At 44.3% G+C, this 26449-nt stretch overlaps 1 protein-coding gene across 1 annotated transcript in view; it reads left to right on the forward strand.

Moving 5' to 3' along the window:
* The window catches only part of kif5c (kinesin family member 5C), a 40440-nt gene that overhangs the window by 10758 nt on the left and 3233 nt on the right, over positions 1–26449 (forward strand). Inside the window, exons 4-25 of the mRNA XM_046363105.1 lie at positions 2068–2172; positions 2741–2789; positions 2880–2935; positions 3094–3181; positions 3352–3476; positions 3665–3769; positions 4126–4274; positions 4637–4785; positions 8835–9013; positions 9539–9607; positions 18821–19027; positions 20632–20778; positions 20944–21132; positions 22170–22287; positions 22393–22469; positions 22742–22851; positions 23002–23103; positions 23258–23318; positions 23405–23476; positions 24988–25092; positions 25290–25506; positions 25738–25917. Coding sequence (XP_046219061.1) covers positions 2068–2172; positions 2741–2789; positions 2880–2935; positions 3094–3181; positions 3352–3476; positions 3665–3769; positions 4126–4274; positions 4637–4785; positions 8835–9013; positions 9539–9607; positions 18821–19027; positions 20632–20778; positions 20944–21132; positions 22170–22287; positions 22393–22469; positions 22742–22851; positions 23002–23103; positions 23258–23318; positions 23405–23476; positions 24988–25092; positions 25290–25506; positions 25738–25910 — 2652 coding nt within the window. The 3' untranslated portion in view covers positions 25911–25917. The remainder of the gene's footprint in view (positions 1–2067; positions 2173–2740; positions 2790–2879; positions 2936–3093; positions 3182–3351; positions 3477–3664; positions 3770–4125; positions 4275–4636; positions 4786–8834; positions 9014–9538; positions 9608–18820; positions 19028–20631; positions 20779–20943; positions 21133–22169; positions 22288–22392; positions 22470–22741; positions 22852–23001; positions 23104–23257; positions 23319–23404; positions 23477–24987; positions 25093–25289; positions 25507–25737; positions 25918–26449) is intronic.

A 26449-nucleotide genomic window follows, 5' to 3' on the forward strand; every position in this document is an offset into this window, starting at 1 on the left:
AGTTCTTTAGCTTTTTTTACCCTAGAGTTCACTTTAAAGAGGACCGAGATCGGTTCTTTTAAAGAGGACGATACAGTGCATTCAGAAAGTATTCAGACCCCTTGACTTTTTCCACATATTGTTACATTACAGCCTTATTCTCTAATGTATTAAATTGTTTTTGCCCTCATACACCAACAGACAATACCCCATAATGACAAAGCAAAAACAGTATTTGTTTGTTGTTCTTGCTAATTTATAATCAGAAATATCACATTTACATAAGTATTTAGACCCTTTACGCAGTACTTTGTTGAAGCACCTTTGGCAGTGATTACAGTCTCGAGTCTTCTTTGGTATGACGCTACAGGCTTGCACACTTGTATTTGGGGAGTTTCTCCAATTCTTCTCTGCAGATCCTCTCAAGCTCTGTCAGGTTTGATAGGGAGAGTTGCTGCACAGCTATTTTCAGGTCTCTCCAGAGATGTTCGATTGGGTTCAAGTTCGGGCTCTGGCTGGGCCACTCAATGACATTCAGAGACTTGTTCCGAAGCTGCTCCCGCATTGTCTTGGCTGTGTGCTTAGGTTCGTTGTCCTGTTGGAAGGTGAACCTTCGCCCCAGGCGGAGGTCCTGAGTGCTCTGTAGCAGGTTTTCATCAAGGATCTCTCTGTACTTTGCTCTGTTCATCTTTCCCTAGATCCTGACTAATCTCCTAGTCCCTGCCGCTGAAAAACATCCCCACAGCATCATGCTGCCAGTATCATGCTTCGCCGTAGGGATGGTGCCAGGTTTCCTCCAGACGTGACGCTTGGTATTCAGGCCAAAAAGTTAAATCTTGGTTTCATCAGGCCAGAGAATCTTGTTTCTCGTAGTCTGAGAGTCTTTAGGTGCCTTTTGGAAAACTCCAAGTGGGCTGCCATGTGCCTTTTACTGAGGAGTGGCTTCCGTCTGGTCATTCGACCATAAAGGCTTGATTGGTGGAGTGCTGCAGAGATGGTTGTCCTTCTGGAAGGTTCTCCCATCTCCACAGAAGAACTCTGGAGCTCTGTCAGAGTGACCATCGGGTTCTTGGTCACCTCCCTGACCAAAGGCCCTTCTCCCCCAATTGCTCAGTTTGGCCGGGTGGCCAGTTATAGCTCTATGTCTGGTTCCAAATTTCTTCCATTTAATAATGATTGAGCCCACTGTGTTCTTGGGGACCTTCAATACTTCAGAATTGTTTTGGTACCCTAACCTGGATCTGTGCCTCAACGTAATCCTGGCTTGGTTTTTGCTCTGACATGCACTGTCAACTATGAGACCTTATATAGACAGGTGTGTGCTTTTTGAAATCATGTCCAATCAATTGAATTTACCACAGGTGGGCTCCAATCAAGTTGTAGAAACATCTCAAGGATGATAAATGGAAACAGGATGCACCTGAGCTCAATTTCAAGTCTCATAGCAAAGGGTCTGAACACTTATGTAAATACATTTCTAAAAATCTGTTTTCATTTTGGCATTGTCTGGTATTGTGTGTAAATTGATGACGAAAACAATACATTTTAGAATAAGGCTGTAACGTAACAAAATGTGGAAAAGTAAAGGGGTTTGAATACTTTCAGAATGCACTGTATAGGAAAACACCCTATGAGGGTTAAGGCTGAATGATTTGTAAGAGCTTGATAGCAGCCTGTGATAAACCTTTGTCGCTACTTCACAGGAGGTTGGTGGCACCTTAATTGGGGAGGACGGGCTTGTGGTAATGGCTGGAGCGGAATGAGTGGAACGGTATCAAATCCATCAAACACATGGTTTCCAGGTGTTTGATGCCATTCCATTCGCTCTGTTCCAGCCATTATTCTGAGCCGTTCTCCCCTCAGCAGCCTCTACTGCGCTACTTGTAGTAACCTGACAGAGAGACTGAATATTTGTTGGGTTGTTTTAAAAATACTTTCACTTTTCCTTCTTGGGTCAGATGTATCATTTTCTTCACATACATTTTGTGAGCAGCGTATTTGTTTTGCACAAGCAGTTTTTTTTTTATATTGTCATGTTTTGAAAATGTTGGATGTTGTTTGTGAAAGATGTTGTGTTCTCCATCTCAGGGCAAGCTCCATGACTCCCAGCTGATGGGTATCATCCCCCGTATCGCCAGGGACATCTTTGACCACATCTACTCCATGGACGAGAACCTGGAGTTCCACATCAAGGTAACAGACACATCAGGGAATGGCCCCTCTGAACCCTGGGCTAGTTGCTCAGTGAGTCTGTGTCCATGCGTTGTAGCTTAGCTTGCCTTCAAAGGAAATAGCCTGTGTTTATATAGCAGGATTTGTCGAAAGTGTAAGCTGAGTGTAAAATGTATGCAATAGCTTTTGTGAATATAACACTTGAATATAAAAAAAAAGACATGTTTGAATGGCATTTTGTATTATACTGTTACCAAACCACCAGGTCCATAACAAGTGAATGGAACCGGTGTTGCGGTGACTGAGGATTAGTCCAGTGCTCGTTGCAGTGCTCGTTGACAGGACCCACAGAGGTGCCAGTTCTGCTGGGGTGGCCTACACGTACCATATGGTCACTGCAGTGACACCTTCAGCCCGTGACTCTGTGGCTGTGTGTCCTCGCGGCCTTGCCTCTAGCAACTCAAGTGGAAATGTTACAACACAAGTGTTCATCTGTTAGAACAGTGAATCTTTCACGGAGGGCAAGACTGGCACAGGATCAATTCTGTCTGTGTGTTTATGCTGTGTGTGATATGTTTTGTGTTTATAGGTCTCCTATTTTGAAATCTACTTAGACAAGATCAGAGACTTATTGGATGGTAAGTAAGGCCTTTATTTCTAGTTTTACTAAGTTCAGATTTCTAAATAGTGAGGTGGACAATTTTGATGTATATATTTTTCATTTTAAGTGTCAAAGACCAACCTAGCAGTGCATGAGGACAAAAACAAGGTGCCCTATGTTAAGGTGGGTATCCAATCGCTGTAGCTCAAGTTCTATAAACAGGAAGGTGTTCAATTGTTGATACTATGATTGTTCCTTCTCTTAACACAGTAATATTTCAGATCATTGCCCAGCAATCTTGTGGTCCTCACCTTCACACATATTCCCACTTTTCCACAAAGGGCTGTACGGAGCGCTTTGTGTCCAGTCCAGAAGAGGTTATGGATGTCGTCGATGAAGGAAAATCCAATCGTCACGTGGCTGTTACAAGTATGGGCTTCTCTTTTCCTCCGGAATCACTAAAAGTGCATGTTTAATAAAGAAATGTTGCAAGAATGTTGCTAACTACCCATTGATTTCCAGTGATTCAGCAAAAAGCTGTCCGCTTCCTGTGCTAGCACGGACTCAAATGTTGCTCTGCTTTTTGTTCGTCCACACAGACATGAATGAGCACAGTTCTCGCAGTCACAGCATCTTCCTGATCAACATCAAGCAGGAGAATGTAGAGACAGAACTGAAGCTGTCAGGAAAACTCTACTTGGTGGATCTGGCTGGCAGTGAGAAGGTCACAGTGCTTTCCCCTCTTTCTACGCTTATCTACCCTCCCTCTCCTTCTCTCACTCTCTTCAATAAATCATCATTAAAATAACCTCTTCACACAGCATTTTGATTGAAGACCCATTAGACCTATCTGTCCACAGAACTTGTTGGTGGTGACATCCTGCTGTGGGTATTTATTATCCTCTCCTTCAGGTCAGTAAAACTGGGGCAGAGGGATCTGTGTTGGACGAGGCCAAGAATATCAATAAGTCCCTCTCCGCCCTGGGGAACGTCATATCAGCTCTGGCCGAGGGAACTGTAAGTTATAAGTCTGTTTCACTGTGTTGAGGTTCTTTCTCTCTCTCTCTCTCTCTCTCTCTCTCTCTCTCTCTCTCTCTCTCTCTCTCTCTCTCTCTCTCTCTCTCTCTCTCTCTCTCTCTCTCTCTCTCTCTCTCTCTCTCTCTCTCTCTCTCTCTCTCTCTCTCTCTCTATCTTTCCCTCTGTCTGTCTCTCACTCTCTCTCTCTCTCAGATCGATTATTTCCTTGTCCTATTTTACTAACATGTCCTTTTGTCTGTGACGTGAACAGGAAATATTCTGTAAAATAGCATTTGGTTACAGATGTTGCCTTATTTGTGAAGCTCCTCTTGATTTTCCTTCTTCCCGTCCTGTAGAAAACCCACGTGCCCTACAGAGACAGTAAGATGACCCGTATCCTGCAGGACTCTCTGGGGGGAAACTGTAGGACCACCATCATCATCTGTGCCTCCCCCTCTGTCTACAATGAGGCTGAGACCAAGTCCACCCTCATGTTTGGACAGAGGTTAGCACTCATACTACACACACTGTAGGGGGGTGTTCCGTGTATCTCTTCTAGTCAGTCGGCAAGGAGGGATTTATTTGTGTGCCCTCATGGGGATGTAGTGAAAATAGAGATTAGATCTCTAATGAGTCTAGGAAGATCAGCTGTGACCTTGTTGCAATGCTGCTGTTTAGCCCACACCCAACAGCAAAGGTGATAAGAAATCAATGGAGATTATTGGAGTGTTGTAGTTCAGTGTCAGACCTTTGACCTTCAGTACACACACACTATTTGTGCATAATACTACCATATGCCCTCTTCCATCCATCAATTCCAACCCCTGATGGAACCCCCCCCCCCCTCTCTCTCTCTCAATGTTGCAGAGCTAAGACCATTAAGAACACAGTGTCAGTGAACCAAGAGCTGACAGCTGAGGAGTGGAAGAAGAAGTACGAGAAGGAGAAAGAGAAGACTAAAGGCTTGAAATACGTGATCCAGAAGCTTGAGACCGAGCTCAAACGCTGGAGGAAAGGTAACAAAGAAAGAGAGTAGAGGAGTGAAAGAGAGGGGGAGACAGAAAGAGGGGGGAGAGAGGAGAGGAGAGGAGAGGAGAGGAGGAGAGGAGGAGAGGAGAGGAGAGGAGAGGAGAGGAGAGGAGAGGAGAGGAGAGGAGAGGAGTGGAGGAGGAGAGGAGAGGAGAGGGAGAGGAGGAGAGGAGAGGAGAGGAGAGGAGAAGAGAGGAGAGGAGAGGAGAGGAGAGGAGAAGAGAGGAGAGGAGAGGAGAAGAGAGAGAGGAGAGGAGAGGAGAGGTGAGTGGTGAGTGGTGGTGAGTGGTGAGTGAGTGAGTGAATGAGTGAGTGAGTGGTGGTGAGTGAGTGAGTGAGTGAGTGAGTGAGTGAGTGAGTGAGTGAGTGAGTGAGTGAGTGAGTGAGTGAGTGAGTGAGTGGAGAGGAGAGGAGAGGAGAGGAGAGGAGAGGAGAGGAGAGTAGTGGAGAGGAGAGGAGAAGAGAAGAGAAGAGAGGAGAGAGGGAGAGGAGATGGAGGAGAGGAGAGGAGAGTGAGAGTGAGTGAGTGAGTGAGTGGTGAGTGAGTGAGTGGTGAGTGAGTGGTGGTGAGTGAGTGAGTGAGTGAGTGGAGAGGAGAGGAGAGAGAGGAGAGGAGAGGAGAGGAGAGTGAGTGAGAGAGTGGGAGTGGAGAGGAGAGGAGAGGAGACAAGAGAGGAGAGAGGGAAAAAAGAGACAGAGACAAAGACAGACAGTAGCTTGAGAAAAATAGAGAGAGAGAGGATAGGAAAGGAGAGAGAGCAAGAGAGAACAAAAAGAAAATTGAGAAGCTGTGTAGCAATTATGGTTAAACCAGACTAGAACCCTGATAAGCGCATCTCGAATGCAAGGGCCTCCCAGTACATGGAAATCAGTATGATCATTTACACAAACCCACTGTCATTTATTTGACTGTGCTCCTAGTTACTCTACTACAGGAGCATCAGAGAGACTATAGATGTTTGCAGACATCTCCCAGCTACTCCTGGAATATGGAAGCTAAGGACTTCACTTGTATTCAGAGCTCATCGGGTTGTAGGGGATTGTTGAACCATCATTGTTACTACTGAAACTCTGTTTTTATTTGATGAAATTGCTTTGATGAAAATCATGAAGAACTCTGGATGACTCAAAGGAGGTTTGTTCATCGTATTCACTGAACACATACAGTGTATTCGGACAGTATTCAGACCCCTTCCCCTTTTCCACATTTTCTTATGTTCCAGCATTATTCTAAAATGTATTAAAATATTTTTTTTTCTGATTAATCAACACACAATACTCATAATGACAAAGTGAAAATAGGTTTTTAGAAATTGTTGCAAATGTATTAAAAACAAAAACAGAAATACCTTATTTACATAAGTATTCATAAGTAAGTAAGTATTCCTTTGCTATGAGACTCGAAATTGAGCTCAGGTGCATCCTGTTTCAATTGATCATCCTGATCATTCTTCAACTTGAATGAAGTCCACCTGTGGTAAATTCAATTGATTGGACATGATTTGGTAAGGCACACCCCTGTCTATAGAAGGTCCCATAGTTGACAGTGCATGTCAGAGTAAAAACCAACCCATAAGGTCGAAGGAATTGTGCGTAGAGCTCTGAGACAGGATTGTGTGTAGAGCTCTGAGACAGGATTGTGTTGAGGCACAGATCTGGGGGAAGGGTAGCAAACCATTTTTGTAGCTTTGAAGGTCCCCAAGAACACAGTAGCCTCCATCATTCTTAAATGGAAGTTTGCAACCACCAAGACTCTTCCTAGAGCTGGTGCCCGGCCAAACTAAGCAATCGGGGGAGAAGGGCCTTGGTCAGGGAGGTGACCAAGAACCCGATGGTTACTCTGACTGAGCTCCAGAGTTCCTCTGTGGAGATGGGAGAACCTTCCAGAAGGACAACTATCTCTGCAGCACTCCACCAATCAGGTCTTTATGGTAGAGTGGCCAGATGGAAGCCACTCCTCAGTAAAAGGCACATGGCAGCCCACTTGGAGTTTTCCAAAAGGTACCTAAAGGATTCAGACCATAAGAAACAATATTCTCTGGTCTGATGAAACCAAGATTGAACTCTTTGGCCTGACTGCCAAGCGTCAAGTCTGGAGGAATCCTGGCACCTTCCCTACGGTGAAGCATGGTGGTGGCAGCATCATGTTGTGGGGATCAGGACCTTAGACTGAGCGTAGGTTCACGTTCCAACAGGACAATGACCCTACCCAAGAAGACTCAAGGCTGTAATCGTTGCCAAAGATGCTTCAGCAAAGTACTGAGTAAAGGGTCTGAAAACCTACGTAAATGTAATATTTCAGTTGTTTTTATTTTATTTATTTATTGCTTTGCTTTGTCATTATGGGGTATTATTATGTGTGGATTGATGAGGGGGGAAAACAATTTAATCAATTATTGAATAAGGCTGTAATGTAACAAAATGTGGAAAAAGTCAAGGGGTCTGTATACTATCAGAATGCACTGTATGTGTAGAATAGGCTTCTCTAATGGGGTACGTTGGGGACTGAAGATGTTTTCCAAAACCACTCATCCGTTCACTCATTCTGTTTCCAGTTCTGTCATTCACTCACTGCTTAGTTCTCCCTTTGCCCGGCTTTGTTTTTTCGAAATAAAACCTGTGTCAGAATAGATATCTTGTTGATGTTAGGATTTTGCCCAGCAGGCAATTTGGCATCTTAGTTTGGGCTATGTTCTGAGTGAGTGACCTGGACAGAGGATGTTGTCTCTCAAAGGACTGGCCTTATTTAGATACAGTTTTCATCAAACGTATGTTCATCGTGAAATGCATTCTGAATGCGATGTTTGCGTCCTCCACTCAGTCAGTACTCCTGCAGCAACCTGCTGTGCCTATATGCCTCCTTTTGTACTTTTGTATTCATGAGATTGTGCAGATTGTGAATAATATTAGTAAGCACACATTATCTCCTATTTGCATTGCAAAATAATGCAAGCTGTAAGGCATCAACAGATTGTTGATACTCCCAGATGGGTTACATTGTATACCCCTGCAGCGTGTGAAGACCAGTATGGTCAGGGTTCTCCATTGTGGTGTTTAGAGAGATTTAATGTCACAATATTCTAGCTGTGTGTCACCTACCACAGTATACGGTAGGTATACGGACGGTGCGGACTGACGGTTGCCACGGCTACCCATCATTTCTTTACTGAAAGTGTATTCCTCTCTCTCTCCGAGATAAGATAACACATTCATGCGCTGCATTGTAGATTAGCCACAGCTACAAATGCCCAGACAGTCCTTGAAGATGGCAGAGTGCGGTCTGCCTCTGGATCTCTGAAGTAGAAGTCCCCCTCCCCCGAGCTCTGTCCACTTATAACTCTACCCCCCCCCATCCCTTTTCCGCCTTATCTTAAAGTCTCCACGAGAGCTGCCCAACACAGATTCATCCATCTTCCCCCCCTTTCTGCTGTGAGAGGATTATCTCTGGGTGTGGTGATGTTTGGCTGGTCGGCACGGTCGGGGGCTAAGCCGCTCGCCTGGGTTCTGCCAGCGGGTATCAGCCTCATCACCTGTCACATTATTCATGTCCCATGTTTTATTTATTTATTTTTTATTTAACCTTTATTTAACTAGGCAAGTCAGTGAGGAACAAAAACCCGGACGATGCTGGGCCAATTGTGCGGCGCCCTATGGGACTCCCAATCACGGCCGGCTGTGATGCAGCCTGGATACAGCCTGGATACAGCCAATATCCCTGTCTCCTGTGGAAATGGGTTTGTGCTGGGCTGTGTTCTGTTTATGGGATGGAACGAAAATAGTTACACAAAGATAATAGATATTATTCTCCTCTGAGCTAAGACAATTTCTGTACAATTTGTTTGTTTCTCCCTCAGTCTCATGTTATGAATGTGATAAGGACGTTTAGGCACATTTAGTGAGCTAAAATCTGTCAAAGCTGTCCATGCTTTCCCTCTCCATAACCCACAACTGTTTGGTTGAGGTACATCACTCTAACCACTGCTCCTCCCCCCCTCCCTCCCCCCTCCCTCCCTCCCCCCCTCCCTCCCTCAACCAGGTGAGGCTGTTCCAGTGGAGGAACAGCTGAGCAGTAAGGAGAAGAAGAGCAACAGTGGTGACGCCATGGCCACGCCCATGATTGACACCATCGCCCCACCCCCTATCCCGCTATTGGACGAGGAGAAGATCCGATACGAGGGGCTCATCACCGACTTGTACCAGCAGCTGGATGACAAGGTGGGCGGGGCCAGAGAGGAATGGATGGGGCTTCCCAGTATTAATGTTTACAGTTTCCGATAATGCCGAGAGCACATGAATGCAGCATGATGACTCACGGAGGGATGAGGGGTCATGGCCATGGATGACTGAAAATGGGCTGTGTCTGTGGTTAATTGAGGTGGGACAGTTTGTAGTTTTTATGAACCACAAGATGATTTTAATCAAATGCAAATGCTATATAATCACATACATGCATAATTCTGTGGAATTATTGTAAATCTGGTTTAATGACCCAGACATTTACCTAATAAGGGGTGATTAGATTGATTATCCTCAGGTCATAAATCTCAAGTCAATTAAATGTTGGGAAAATAAACATTGGTGTGCACACAAATCCGTCTCACACTAGCAGCCATAGCCCTGCTTTAGCTACACCCCCCCCCCCAAAAAAAAAAAAAAAAAAGTGGATTACAGAGTCTTGGTCAATCCAAACCTGAATGCAACATTTTTGTATTGTATTTTTCTTCTTTCCTCCCATCTCAGGATGATGAGATCAACCAACACAGTCAGCTGGCGGAGAAGTTCAAAGAGCAGATGATCGATCAAGATGAGGTGAGCTTATCCAACCCTATACAACACATCTCCTTCATCTAGATGAGGTGAGCTTATCCAACCCTATACAACACATCTCCTTCATCTAGATGAGGTGAGCTTATCCAACCCTATACAACACGCTCCTTCATCTAGATGAGGTGATCTTATCCAACCCTATACAACACATCTCCTTCATCTAGATGAGGTGAGCTTATCCAACCCTATACAACACATATCCTTCATCTAGATGAGGTGAGCTTATCCAACCCTATACAACACATCTCCTTCATCTAGATGAGGTGAGCTTATCCAACCCTATACAACACATCTCCTTCATCTAGATGAGGTGGACTTACCCAACCCTATACAACACATCTCCTTCATCTAGATGAGGTGAGCTTATCCAACCCTATACAACACATCTCCTTCATCTAGATGAGGTGAGCTTATCCAACCCTATACAACACATCTCCTTCATCTAGATGAGGTGAGCTTATCCAACCCTATACAACACATCTCCTTCATCTAGATGAGGTGGAGCTTATCCAACCCTATACAACACATCTCCTTCATCTAGATGAGGTGAGCTTATCCAACCCTATACAACACATCTCCTTCATCTAGATGAGGTGAGCTTATCCAACCCTATACAACAAATCTCCTTCATCTAGATGAGGTGAGCTTATCCAACCCTATACAACACATCTCCTTCATCTAGATGAGGTGAGCTTATCCAACCCTATACAACACATCTCCTTCATCTAGATGAGGTGGACTTATCCAACCCTATACAACACATCTCCTTCATCTAGATGAGGTGAGCTTATCCAACCCTATACAACACATCTCCTTCATCTAGATGAGGTGAGCTTATCCAACCCTATACAACAAATCTCCTTCATCTAGATGAGGTGAGCTTATCCAACCCTATACAACACATCTCCTTCATCTAGATGAGGTGAGCTTATCCAACCCTATACAACACATCTCCTTCATCTAGATGAGGTGGACTTATCCAACCCTATACAACACATCTCCTTCATCTAGATAAGGTGAGCTTATCCAACCCTATACAACAAATCTCCTTCATCAGGTTGAGATGTGCTTATCCAACCCTATACAACACATCTCCTTCATCTAGATGAGGTGGACTTACCCAACCCTATACAACACACCTCCTTCATCAGGATGAGGTGAGCTCATCCAACCCTATATAACACATCTCCTTCATCTGGATGAGGTGAGCTTATCCAACCCTATACAACACATCTCCTTCATCTAGATGAGGTGGTGAGCTTATCCAACCCTATACAACACATCTCCTTCATCTAGATGAGGTGGCTTATCAACCCTATACAACACATCTCCTTCATCTAGATGAGGTGGAGCTTATCCAACCCTATACAACACACCTCCTTCATCAGGATGAGGTGAGCTCATCCAACCCTATATAACACATCTCCTTCATCTGGATGAGGTGAGCTTATCCAACCCTATACAACACATCTCCTTCATCTAGATGAGGTGAGCTTATCCAACCCTATACAACACATCTCCTTCATCTGGATGAGGTGGCTTATCCAACCCTATACAACACATCTCCTTCATCTAGATGAGGTGAGCTTATCCAACCCTATACAACACATCTCCTTCATCTAGATGAGGTGAGCTTATCCAACCCTATACAACACATCTCCTTCATCTAGATGAGGTGAGCTTATCCAACCCTATACAACACATCTCCTTCATCTGGATGAGGTGAGGTGGGCTTATCCAACCCTATACAACACATCTCCTTCATCTAGATAAGGTGAGCTTATCCAACCCTATACAACACATCTCCTTCATCTAGATGAGGTGAGGTGAGCTTATCCAACCCTATACAACACATCTCCTTCATCTAGATGAGGTGGACTTATCCAACCCTATACAACACATCTCCTTCATCTAGATGAGGTGAGCTTATCCAACCCTATACAACACATCTCCTTCATCTAGATGAGGTGGCTTATCCAACCCTATACAACACATCTCCTTCATCTAGGATGAGGTGAGCTTATCCAACCCTATACAACACATCTCCTTCATCTAGATGAGGTGAGCTTATCCAACCCTATACAACACATCTCCTTCATCTAGATGAGGTGGACTTATCCAACCCTATACAACACACCTCCTTCATCTAGATGAGGTGAGCTCATCCAACCCTATATAACACATCTCCTTCATCTGGATGAGGTGAGCTTATCCAACCCTATACAACACATCTATTTCATCTGGATGAGGTGGGCTTATCCAACCCTATACAACACATCTCCTTCATCTAGATGAGGTGAGCTTATCCAACCCTATACAACACATCTCCTTCATCTAGATGAGGTGAGCTTATCCAACCCTATACAACACATCTCCTTCATCTAGATGAGGTGAGCTTATCCAACCCTATACAACACATCTCCTTCATCTAGATGAGGTGGGCTTATCCAACCCTATACAACACATCTCCTTCATCTAGATGAGGTGACTTATCCAACCCTATACAACACATCTCCTTCATCTAGATGAGGTGAGCTTATCCAACCCTATACAACACATCTCCTTCATCTAGATGAGGTGAGCTTATCCAACCCTATACAACACATCTCCTTCATCAGGATGAGGTGAGCTTATCCAACCCTATACAACACATCTCCTTCATCTAGATGAGGTGGGCTTATCCAACCCTATACAACACATCTCCTTCATCTAGATGAGGTGAGCTTATCCAACCCTATACAACACATCTCCTTCATCTAGATGAGGTGAGCTTATCCAACCCTATACAACACATCTCCTTCATCAGGATGAGGTGAGCTTATCCAACCCTATACAACACATCTCCTTCATCTAGATGAGGTGGACTTATCCAACCCTATACAACACATCTCCTTCATCTAGATGAGGTGAGCTTATCCAACCCTATACAACACATCTCCTTCATCTGGATGAGGTGGGCTTATCCAACCCTATACAACACATCTCCTTCATCTAGATAAGGTGAGCTTATCCAACCCTATACAACACATCTCCGTCATCTAGATGAGGTGAGCTTATCCAACCCTATACAACACATCTCCTTCATCTAGATGAGGTGGACTTACCCAACCCTATACAACACACCTCCTTCATCAGGATGAGGTGAGCTCATCCAACCCTATATAACACATCTCCTTCATCTAGATAAGGTGATCTTATCCAACCCTATACAACACATCTCCGTCATCTAGATGAGGTAAGCTTATCCAACCCTATACAACACATCTCCTTCATCTAGATGAGGTGGACTTACCCAACCCTATACAACACACCTCCTTCATCAGGATGAGGTGAGCTCATCCAACCCTATATAACACATCTCCTTCATCTGGATGAGGTGAACTTATCAACAACCCTATACAACACATCTATTTCCTTCATCTAGATGAGGTGGGCTTATCCAACCCTATACAACACATCTCCTTAATCTGCATGAGGTGAGCTTATCCAACCCTATACAACACACCCTTCATCTTCATCTAGGATGAGGTGAGCTTATCCAACCCTATACAACACATCTCCTTCATCTAGATGAGGTGAGCTTATCCAACCCTATACAACACATCTCCTTCATCTAGATGAGGTGAGCTTATCCAACCCTATACAACACATCTCCTTCATCTAGATGAGGTGGAGCTTATCCAACCCTATACAACACATCTCCTTCATCTAGATGAGGTGGAGCTTATCCAACCCTATACAACACATCTCCTTCATCTAGGATGAGGTGAGCTCATCCAACCCTATATAACACATCTCCTTCATCTGGATGAGGTGAGCTTATCCAACCCTATACAACACATCTCCTTCATCTAGATGAGGTGAGCTTATCCAACCCTATACAACACATCTCCTTCATCTAGATGAGGTGGGCTTATCCAACCCTATACAACACATCTCATCTGGATGAGGATGAGGTGAGCTTATCCAACCCTATACAACACATCTCCTTCATCTAGATGAGGTGGGCTTATCCAACCCTATACAACACATCTCCTTCATCTGGATGAGGTGAGCTTATCCAACCCTATACAACACATCTCCTTCATCTGGATGAGGTGGGCTTATCCAACCCTATACAACACATCTCCTTCATCTAGATAAGGTGATCTTATCCAACCCTATACAACACATCTCCGTCATCTAGATGAGGTAACATCCAACCCTATACAACACATCTCCTTCATCTAGATGAGGTGGACTTACCCAACCCTATACAACACACCTCCTTCATCAGGATGAGGTGAGCTCATCCAACCCTATATAACACATCTCCTTCATCTGGATGAGGTGAGCTTATCCAACCCTATACAACACATCTATTTCATCTGGATGAGGTGGGCTTATCCAACCCTATACAACACATCTCCTTCATCTAGATGAGGTGGGCTTATCCAACCCTATACAACACATCTCCTTAATCTGGATGAGGTGAGCTTATCCAACCCTATACAACACACCTCCTTCATCTAGATGAGGTGAGCTCATCCAACCCTATATAACACATCTCCTTCATCTAGATGAGGTGGACTTACCCAACCCTATACAACACATCTCCTTCATCAGGATGAGGTGGGCTTATCCAACCCTATACAACACATCTCCTTCATCTAGATGAGGTGAGCTTATCCAACCCTATACAACAAATCTCCTTCATCAGGTTGAGGTGAGCTTATCCAACCCTATACAACACATATCCTTCATCTAGATGAGGTGAGCTTATCCAACCCTATACAACACATCTCCTTCATCTAGATGAGGTGATCTTATCCAACCCTATACAACACATCTCCTTCATCTAGATGAGGTGAGCTTATCCAACCCTAACCCTATACAACAAATCTCCTTCATCAGGTTGAGATGTGCTTATCCAACCCTATACAACACACCTCCTTCATCTAGATGAGGTGAGCTTATCCAACCCTATATAACACATCTCCTTCGTCTGGATGAGGTGGGCTTATCCAACCCTATACAACACATCTCCTTCATCTAGATAAGGTGAGCTTATCCAACCCTATACAACACACCTCCTTCATCAGGATGAGGTGAGCTCATCCAACCCTATATAACACATCTCCTTCATCTAGATGAGGTGAGCTTATCCAACCCTATACAACACATCTATTTCATCTGGATGAGGTGGGCTTATCCAACCCTATACAACACATCTCCTTCATCTAGATGAGGTGAGCTTATCCAACCCTATACAACACATCTCCTTCATCTAGATAAGGTGATCTTATCCAACCCTATACAACACATCTCCGTCATCTAGATGAGGTAAGCTTATCCAACCCTATACAACACATCTCCTTCATCTAGATGAGGTGGACTTACCCAACCCTATACAACACACCTCCTTCATCAGGATGAGGTGAGCTCATCCAACCCTATATAACACATCTCCTTCATCTGGATGAGGTGAGCTTATCCAACCCTATACAACACATCTATTTCATCTGGATGAGGTGGGCTTATCCAACCCTATACAACACATCTCCTTCATCTAGATGAGGTGGGCTTATCCAACCCTATACAACACATCTCCTTAATCTGGATGAGGTGAGCTTATCCAACCCTATACAACACACCTCCTTCATCTAGATGAGGTGAGCTCATCCAACCCTATATAACACATCTCCTTCATCTGGATGAGGTGGACTTACCCAACCCTATACAACACACCTCCTTCATCAGGATGAGGTGGGCTTATCCAACCCTATACAACACATCTCCTTCATCTAGATAAGGTGATCTTATCCAACCCTATACAACACATCTCCGTCATCTAGATGAGGTAAGCTTATCCAACCCTATACAACACATCTCCTTCATCTAGATGAGGTGGACTTACCCAACCCTATACAACACACCTCCTTCATCAGGATGAGGTGAGCTCATCCAACCCTATATAACACATCTCCTTCATCTGGATGAGGTGAGCTTATCCAACCCTATACAACACATCTATTTCATCTGGATGAGGTGGGCTTATCCAACCCTATACAACACATCTCCTTCATCTAGATGAGGTGAGCTTATCCAACCCTATACAACACATCTCCTTCATCTAGATGAGGTGAGCTTATCCAACCCTATACAACACATCTCCTTCATCTAGATGAGGTGGACTTACCCAACCCTATACAACACATCTCCTTCATCTAGATGAGGTGGACTTACCCAACCCTATACAACGCATCTCCTTCATCTAGATGAGGTGAGCTTATCCAACCCTATACAACACATCTCCTTCATCTAGATGAGGTGAGCTTATCCAACCCTATACAACAAATCTCCTTCATCAGGTTGAGGTGAGCTTATCCAACCCTATACAACACATATCCTTCATCTAGATGAGGTGAGCTTATCCAACCCTATACAACACATCTCCTTCATCTAGATGAGGTGATCTTATCCAACCCTATACAACACATCTCCTTCATCTAGATGAGGTGAGCTTATCCAACCCTATACAACAAATCTCCTTCATCAGGTTGAGATGTGCTTATCCAACCCTATACAACACACCTCCTTCATCTAGATGAGGTGAGCTTATCCAACCCTATATAACACATCTCCTTCGTCTGGATGAGGTGGGCTTATCCAACCCTATACAACACATCTCCTTCATCTAGATAAGGTGAGCTTATCCAACCCTATACAACACACCTCCTTCATCAGGATGAGGTGAGCTCATCCAACCCTATATAACACATCTCCTTCATCTAGATGAGGTGAGCTTATCCAACCCTATACAACACATCTATTTCATCTGGATGAGGTGGGCTTATCCAACCCTATACAACACATCTCCTTCATCTAGATGAGGTGAGCTTATCCAACCCTATACAACACATCTCCTTCATCTAGATAAGGTGATCTTATCCAACCCTATACAACACATCTCCGTCATCTAGATGAGGTAAGCTTATCCAACCCTATACAACACATCTCCTTCATCTAGATGAGGTGGACTTACCCAACCCTATACAACACACCTCCTTCATCAGGATGAGGTGAGCTCATCCAACCCTATATAACACATCTCCTTCATCTGGATGAGGTGAGCTTATCCAACCCTATACAACACATCTATTTCATCTGGATGAGGTGGGCTTATCCAACCCTATACAACACATCTCCTTCATCTAGATGAGGTGGGCTTATCCAACCCTATACAACACATCTCCTTAATCTGGATGAGGTGAGCTTATCCAACCCTATACAACACACCTCCTTCATCTAGATGAGGTGAGCTCATCCAACCCTATATAACACATCTCCTTCATCTGGATGAGGTGGGCTTATCCAACCCTATACAACACATCTCCTTCATCTAGATAAGGTGAGCTTATCCAACCCTATACAACACATCTCCGTCATCTAGATGAGGTAAGCTTATCCAACCCTATACAACACATCTCCTTCATCTAGATGAGGTGGACTTACCCAACCCTATACAACACACCTCCTTCATCAGGATGAGGTGAGCTCATCCAACCCTATATAACACATCTCCTTAATCTGGATGAGGTGAGCTTATCCAACCCTATACAACACATCTCCTTCATCTAGATGAGGTGAGCTTATCCAACCCTATACAACACATCTCCTTCATCTAGATGAGGTGATCTTATCCAACCCTATACAACACATCTCCTTCATCTAGATGAGGTGAGCTTATCCAACCCTATACAACACATATCCTTCATCTAGATGAGGTGAGCTTATCCAACCCTATACAACACATCTCCTTCATCTAGATGAGGTGAGCTTATCCAACCCTATACAACACATCTCCTTCATCTATATTCCTTAGTCTCGTAGATTGACATGCAATAACTTGATAAAAGTGAAGTTATTCATCAACTTGAATTAGTGCAATGAGCAAAGGAGTATGTTTTTACACTCATAAACAGAACTCATAACTTGAATGTGTGTTTATTGCCATCTGGTGGTGACATATGGATCTGCATTTGATATACACCGAGTATTCCAACCATTAGGAACCCCTTCCTAATATTTACTTGCCCCTCCCCTCCCCATTTTAACCTCAGAACAGCCTCAAATTGTCGAGTTATGAACTCTACAAGGTGTCGAAAGCGTTCCACAGTTATGCTGGTCCATGTTGATTCCAATGCTTCCCACATTTGTGTCAAGTTGGCTGGATGTCTTTTGGGTGGTGGACCATTCTTGATACACACATGAAACTGTTGAACGTGAAAAACCCAGCAGCGCTGCAGTTCTTGACACAAACCGGTGCGTCTGGCACCTACTACCAGACCCCGTTCAAAGGCACTTAAATGTTTTGTCTTGCCCATTCACCCTCTGAATGGCACACAAACTCAATCCATGTCTCAATTGTCTCATGGCTTAAAAATCCTTATTTTACCCGTCTCCTCCCCTTCATCTACACGGATTGAAGTGGATTTAACAAGTGACATCAATAAGGGATCATAGCTTTGAGCTGGATTCACTTGGTCAGTCATGGAAAGGGTTCTTGTTTTGGATACTCAATGTACATTTTGTAGACCTTTGTTTCATCACGCACATCGCATGCTATGCAAATTCTGTAGTAGTAAGGACTCCGTGTCAGCTGCCTACTCTGTGAGTCATATCAGATACAAGTATTCTTTCCTTAATGGTTTTTAAAGAAGCAATTATAGAAAGGGATTTGAATAAGAAAGACATTGCCATGGTAACACGTCCATTACGCTCTAGGCAAATAGTCAAGGGTTTGAAGGCTGGAGCAGGGCACAATCTAACTGCTGAGAGAAACAATTGCTTTAATGCCATTCTGTCACCTTGTCCACCTCCTGTGAAGTGCATTTTTGCTTTCATTTTGGGATGTGGATTTATAATACATCGTCTTGTGCCAGAGACTGTAAGATGCTCCTATCATGGTGTTATATTTGGGGGGTCTAAGCACTGTGCTGGAAATGTATTATTTGATTGAATTTAGTGTGTGTGTGTGTGTGTGTGTGTGTGTGTGTGTGTGTGTGTGTGTGTGTGTGTGTGTGTGTGTGTGTGTGTGTGTGTGTGTGTGTGTGTGTGTGTGTGTGTGTGTGTGTGTGTGTGTGTGTGTGTGTGTGTGTGTGTGTGTGTGTGTGTGTGTGTGTGTGCGCGCGCGCGTGTTTACCGTCCATCCAGCTGCTGGTTTCGGCCCGTAAGGACTATGAGAAGCTGCAGGAGGACCTGTCCAGGCTGCAGAGGGAGAACGAGGCAGCCAAAGAGGAGGTGAAGGAGGTGCTGCAGGCCCTGGAGGAGCTGGCTGTTAACTACGACCACAAGAGCCAGGAAGTGGAGAACAAGAACCGCTCCAACAACCAGCTCAGTGAGGAACTCAACCAGAAGAGCGTGAGTCATATTGGGAGGAAGCTTGGTCTCCAGGGCTGTTTAATTCCAGGAAGATCCCTCCCCTCTGAACACAGTAACCCTTTACAGTAGCAATCATCATCAAAATTGTTAAAAGATTTTTAGAACAGTTGTAATGAACACAACAGTTGTATAATGGATGAAGATACTCCAAACGTTTAGAATATTTTAAACAAACAGAGTTGCTACGGATACAGAGTTTCTGTATCCCAATTTCCCCAGGCTAAAAATACATATATTTCTGCACATTTACAGGATTTCTTTTTACGTAGCGGAGTGCCCAACTCCACTGCCTAAGTTGCTGTGGTGCTGAGTGCTCTGTTGCCACTACCCCTTCCTTGCCTATGTCTGACTGGTGTAGCCTACAAACTTAATGTTGTGCACAAATCTGTTCCAACTATTGCATTCCCTCAGTAAGCTGTTAAGCATAAGTGTGATTTCCTACAAACTTCATGTTGTACACAAAACAGTTGTAACTTCCATGGTTCAGTAAGCATAAGTGTGATTTCATATTATTTTGGTGGTACCGGGGGGTCATCTCAAAACACAGACACAGACACAGTCTAATTAACGATTGAATGTTATTTTTTCATCATCATTGCAAACATTGGCTAAGCTGCGCAAGAAGCAGACTGGCAGTCAGGTAGTGTTATCTTTTTCAGGAACTACGCTACGGCAGCAACTGTAAAGACCACCCTACATCATCACACAAAACACGGATTGTTTTTGCTCCAACTAGTAGGGACTGCGTCCTGCTTGTGCAACTGCAATCTCCGTTACGACAGACAGAGAAGATTGTAGCCTTCATAATATATATGTTTTGGAAGGTTCGTTCAAATCCCAGCAGGATTTTTATTTCAGCTGTTCAGAAGTATGAGGCAGAGACATAGGTTACATCCCCATGGTACCGAAGAGGGTGTGTAATGAGCTAAGCATGAAGCGAGGGGGAGTGTGAACAGCAGCTATGTTAGAAAAACGAATGTGTGATTAAAATAACACATGGGCCGAATGTGATCCGCATCCTTAGCTTTGAGAACGAGGTTCACCGAGGGGCGGGCGTGGGGTTTGGGGGGGAACTTTGTATCCGTGGCATTTAAAAAACAAATCCTTCAGATATTGACTGAATTATTGCACATACAACATTTTACTGGCATGGACAGAAAATGAATGAAGATCAGGTATGACATTTATTGTCAGCATTTTCTTAGAATGTGGGGAGAAACGACAGGCACAAGAAAAAGTATGAAAGAGTGGCAAGAGTGAAATGAAAGCAATCAATCCAGCGAGATGGAAGTGATTTTTCACCCTCGAACACGGGAAATAGGAAAAGACAGATCCTTAGGTGGGCGGGGCATCCGCGTTGCTACAGATCTCAAGGGACAGGATATGTACATCTCAGGAACTATTGCTTTCACCTACCCAGTTGTCTCAGATCCGTGAAGGAGAGTGAACAAGGGCAGAGGGAAGGGAACCTTCCTGGAATGAAACTCAGACAATTTCTCTAGCATTCCTCTGCCCCGTTCAAAACATATTCTAAAATATAGATTATGACTGGACTGTGATGGTAAAATGTGTGTGCATTTCAGACCACTCTGGAGGGGGTGCAGAGGGAGCTGTCCAGTCTACAGGAGCTCAGCAGTCACCATAAGAAGAGAGCAGCAGATATCCTCAGTCTACTGCTCCGAGACCTCAGTGAGATAGGAGGCATCATCGGCACCAGTGACCTCAAGGCTGTAAGGACACACATTATACAAACATATTACACACTTACACTCATACACACATATACCTGTACACACTCTGTCATTGAGACACACTACCTGTGACAAACAGTTTTCCATACAAGCACATATTTCATACACTATCTCACTCACTCCTGATCTCTCTCTGCTCCTCAGATGATGGAGGTGAATGAGGTCATCGAGGAGGAGTTCACCATGGCCCGTCTTTACATCAGCAAGATGAAGTCGGAGGTCAAGTCTCTGGTGAACCGCAGCAAACAGCTGGAGAGCTCCCTTGTCGACACCTCCCGCAAGATGCAGGCCAATGAGAAGGAGCTGGCCTCCTGTCAGTTACTCATCTCCCAGGTAACCAGGAAGTGGATTTAACATAATTTTCTATATACTGTATATATTTTTTTTTAAACTGTCCACTCATTGCCCTTCAAGACTTGTTGAATATTTTCCTTTCTTCAGTTAACTATTCTGTTCATGCAGCTTGTTTGGAAAGTGAGGTAGTAGCTAGGTTTCAATCCAATTGGCGACAGATTTTCATGCAAATATTTAAAAAATCTGCATAAAAACAATATGCGCATTTCCTCACCAGAGATGTGTTTCCATCAAAATTACTTGTTGCAGATAAAAGGCTGTGCGTGATGACGTAGTGCACATAAAATTCCTTTTTGGGGTTAAATTCCCATGTATCAAATAAAAAATACAAGTTAAATGGGTGTCCTTCGCATTTTCAACTCTACTGATGGTTTTCTCACAAAAAATGTTGCATTATATAGCGAATGTGTCCACTCTGGTATTGGCACGTGTGCTATCTGAGCGCCATATAGAGCATACTTGATGAGGACAAAAGAGCGAGATTATTTGTATTTGTCAAACAGCAGCCAAGCATTGATCATTATGTCACCAGAACATGACCCTCGATATTTATTGGAAAGGAGCATCAAGCTTATCATCTTGCACATTCACCACCCTGTGAAGTTAATCATAATTTATTTAATCTGTAGCCTTATAAACTGCATGGTTTCCTGTTGAGTCTTAGTGGGAGGCCCACACAACATGTCATCGCGTGACTCAATGTTTACTTCCAGACGATGATTATTACAGTATATCAATATTTGCGCATATTTTCACCAACATTTTCACCGACAATAATGAATTTTACAGACACAAATATATGTCAGACACCCTGTCTAGCGTGTAAATGTTTTGTACAAATTTGGAAAGTTTACGGAAAATGTTCTTGTTTTCATCAGACCTGTCATGACATTTTTTTAAATCCGACATACACTTCACCTGCATTAGAAAATTGGATGGAAACCTGGTTAAAGAAAATATTATTTTGCACTGTTATTAACCCCGTCCCTGCCTGATGGTGTGTGTACTCCATGCAGCACCAGGCTAAGATCAAGTCTCTGACAGACTACATGCAGAACATGGAGCAGAAGAAGAGACAGCTGGAGGAGAGCCAGGACTCCCTGATGGAAGAGCTACACGCACTACATGCACAGGGTGAGACACTCAGACACCGACACAAACATGCCTGTCACCAATCAGTCCATCACACAAAGGGAAAAAAAAACATGTCTCTTGTTTGTTCATTTTTCATCTACACAGAGAAAATGAAAGAGGTACATGTGATGGATAAGCAGAAGGAGCACCTGACCAAACTGCAGGATGCAGTGGAGATGAAGGTTAAGATCTCTCTATTTCTCTCATCCCTCCCTCTCCTCTCATCTCTCCCTCTCTCATCCCTCCCTCTCCTCTCATCCCTCCCTCTCCTCTCATCCCTCCCTCTCATCCCTCCCTCTCCTCTCATCCCTTCCTCTCCTCTCATCCCTCCCTCTCCTCTCATCTCTCCCATTTTTGTTGCACCCCCTCCCGCTCTCATTCAGGTTCCTGTGAAAGGTAAATAAAATCAACAAACTTTGACTCTTGACCCTGTGTTCCTTTCTGCACTCTGTAGAAGACCCTAGAGGAGCAGATGGAGAACCACAGAGAGGTGCATCAGAAGCAGCTGTCTCGCCTGCGGGATGAGATCGACCACAAGCAGAGGGTCCTGGACGAGCTCAAGGAGTAACATCATTTTTATTTATTTCAGTTACAGGTCTTTTTTAAAAGTCCCATTTCAGGTAGTAAACATAGTCCCATGCGATAATGACAGTATGTACAGTGTAGCATTGATTTATACTATACTGAATAGTGACCACTGTGCTCTCCCCCTAGTCTGAACCAGGGGCTGCAGCTGGAACAGAGCAAGCTGCAGTCAGACAATGACAAACTGAAGGCCGAGGAGCTGGAGAAGGACGAGCAACTGCAGAAGCTTGTGTAAGTCTGTCTATTACACTATCTACCACAGCTGTGTTCTGTTCTCCTCAGACATGTGTGTAGCATGGTTATAACATGGTCATAACATGTTTGTAACATGAAATGAATCGCCAAGCCCTGAACACCACGTGTCCTCTCTTTCTCTCTGCTGTAGCTTCTTGAATGAGAAGAGAGAGCAGGCCAAGGAGGACCTGAAGGGGCTGGAAGAAACTGTGGTGAGTGGATGGAGTTATTATAGCGTCCGTCTCAGGTGTTGATTGATGTTGAACTCATTGACCATGAGATGTATCATTTCCACCAGGCCAAGGAGCTTCAGACCCTGCACAACCTGCGCAGGCTTTTCATTCAAGAGCTCACCTCCCGCGTCAGCATGGTAAGTACAGGAAGGATAGGTTATTGGGGGAGATATCTCCTTAAGGCTCAGCTGGAATGTTTCCACTCTGTAAACCTTCACATATGCACTCATTTATGGGCTTATTGTATGCCTTTACATCCACCTTTTCTGCTAACAACTAACAAGGCTGTTGCCATTGTTTGGTGAGGTGTTATTGGTTACTAAGCCCAGAAGGCGAAGGCAACAACAAAACAAGTCGACTTTAAGAACCAGTTTCCCACACTATGTACCATATACTGTAAATGTCAGCAGTTGTCGAGTCACGAGTCATGACCCAGTCAAATTCCCTCTTGGTCACGGTAATCCCATCCAAAACTGTGCAAATGAATGGAGCTGATGGGTAGCCTACCGAACTTGCTAATGGCCCCCGCTAATGGCCTGGTACTCGGCACTATATTGTCCCTCTAATCATTCGCTGAACACTTCTTGATTTAATTTGAGTAATCGGAATAATGAGGACAAATGGTGATGGGGTAGAGCTCCAGGTCCGAAATGGACATAGGAAAGCTCCGGACCCAAAATGTGTGAATACATTTTTAAAACACGTTCCCGAAATGACCTAAAGAACAACTGGTCTGATCCGAGTGAGGGAAGCAGCAGAAAAGGCAATTGTTTTGTTGCTTTATTAAACCGGAGTGATGGAGAAAGGGAGAGAGAGAGAGACACAGCGCTAGCAGCTGTAGGTTAGGGAGCGGAGGACATGCTGTGTGTTAATGTGTGAGTGTGAGTAAGACACTGGAGGCTCGGAGCACCTGAGCAGAGACATGGAGGGAGAGACCGCAACTACTGTTACCTCGTGCTAAACTAACTTCTTGCAAGTTATTTATTATCCCATTAGATTATATAGTATATCGTATAGTACCTGTCTTGACTGCATCAAACTGAGAGACGCTAGCTAACTATGCTAATTGAGGCTAGCCATAGCATTACTGCTCTTCTCACTGTCCTACAGTTAGCCTACACCTAACAACAACTTGGCCGTCGTAGCCTTTCTTTCTCATTTCACTTTTAATACTGTCATTTTAATTCCATCTTCCATTGATTACATATCCCCTAACTTGCGTGCCACACAAGCAGAGCAGCAATGCAATTGTCTCTGTCTGCGCGGGGAGCGCAAGGATCAGAGCGCATTCCTTTTTTGCAACTTTTTCCAAATCATCAATATAGAGTCGCATCATGCAGCGCATATGTTTTGATTTCTAAGACATTCCCAGATATATTGGTCTATTGCAATTAAATAAATAGTGGATTTTATTGTGATGGTGTAGGCTATGTTAAATAGATATATTAAACTTAGTAACATGTAGATGTTTTAAAGCCGTGCATCAGCAGCTTCTATGCAAAGAAGCCCGGAGATGATAAACATGTTTATGTTAATTAACAGTTAATTACCTTGAGACTGGCAGTCATTTGCCACTTACCGTCTGACACCATTTTGTGACTGCCACAGCCCTATGTGTGATGTCACTTCCCTGTTTCTGTCCAATCAGAGTGCAGAGATGGATAATGATGAGGCTGGGGGCAGTCTGGCTCAGAGACAGAGGATCACCTTCCTGGAGAACAACCTGGAGCAGCTCACCAAGGTCCACAAACAGGTAGGAATCACACACACACACACACACACACACACACACACACACACACACACACACACACACACACACACACACACACACACACACACACACACACACACACACACACACACACACACACACGCACAACTACATATCCTCCTCTTCCCTACCTGGTTAAATAAAGGTGAAATAAATTCCCTGTCTCTCCTCTCCAGTTGGTGCGTGATAACGCCGACCTGCGCTGTGAGCTGCCCAAGCTGGAGAAACGTCTGCGGGCTACGGCTGAGAGAGTCAAGGCCTTGGAAGCAGCCCTGAGGGAGGCCAAAGAGAGTGCCATGAGGGACCGCAAACGCTACCTGCAGGAGGTGGACCGCATCAAAGAGGCCATGCTCTCCAAGAATGCCTCCAGGAGGGGGCACTCTGCACAAATAGGTGAGAGACAGTGGTACACAGTAGAGAATGTTGGGAGAAGTTGCCCCCTACATGTGTCTCAGGGAGCATCATGTTTCATACTGTATCCAGTGATAAGTGATTTCCAGGTAACTCCAATTTAGCTGACATATCTCTGTATTCATATATCTGTGTGTGTGTGTTGTACAGGAAATTGTATGGAAAGTTTCACATCAGTGTATATTCCCTGTCTCGCCCCTTCTCTCTCTGTAGCTAAGCCCATCCGTGCTGGACATCAGCAGCAGTCCACATCCTCTCCCTCAGCGGGTCATTCCATCCGTGGAGGCTCTATCCGCGGGGGTGGAGGGGTGTCCAGCCCTCACCACCACCGCCACCCGGCCTCTCCATCACCCCACCGCCAGCAGCAGCAGCAGCGCAGCAAATAAAGCACAGGTTAGTACAGGACACATTGTCATTAGTCATTGATCAATTCATGAGTCGTCTTATTTTCATCATTCTGTATGGGAAAATCAAGTGTTTGGTGGGAATATATGTACGATTTCAGTGCTTAAGTTTGAGGTCCGACAAGTGGATATGCCTTGCGTCTGCTCCAGAACGCTGAGTAGTTCCCGTCTCTCCAATTACCTTTCCTACTTCCCACACTGCTCTATTTTTAACCTTACAGCCATTCCTTTACAATTTATTCACATCTGAATTGAAACAATACAGCTGGTGAATGCTTGATTCAGCCAAATCACATCTTAGAGGAAATGCCCATGGTAACCCTGAGCCCAGCTGTGTGGCCGTTTCTCTTTTTGTCACGCGTTTAGCATGACTTAATCACATTGGGCTAATTGGTGATGGGGTCTGGTATTGGCCCACTCTGGTGCTCTTGTCCTTTGAGAAGATTAATGACAGCCAGGAAACCAGCCATTAATTAATGAAGTCTCAAAAGCTTTCATTCAGGCTTTAATCAGCCCTGAGA

This window comes from Oncorhynchus gorbuscha, linkage group LG09 (assembly GCF_021184085.1).
Source record: "Oncorhynchus gorbuscha isolate QuinsamMale2020 ecotype Even-year linkage group LG09, OgorEven_v1.0, whole genome shotgun sequence".
Lineage (NCBI taxonomy): Eukaryota > Metazoa > Chordata > Actinopteri > Salmoniformes > Salmonidae > Oncorhynchus > Oncorhynchus gorbuscha.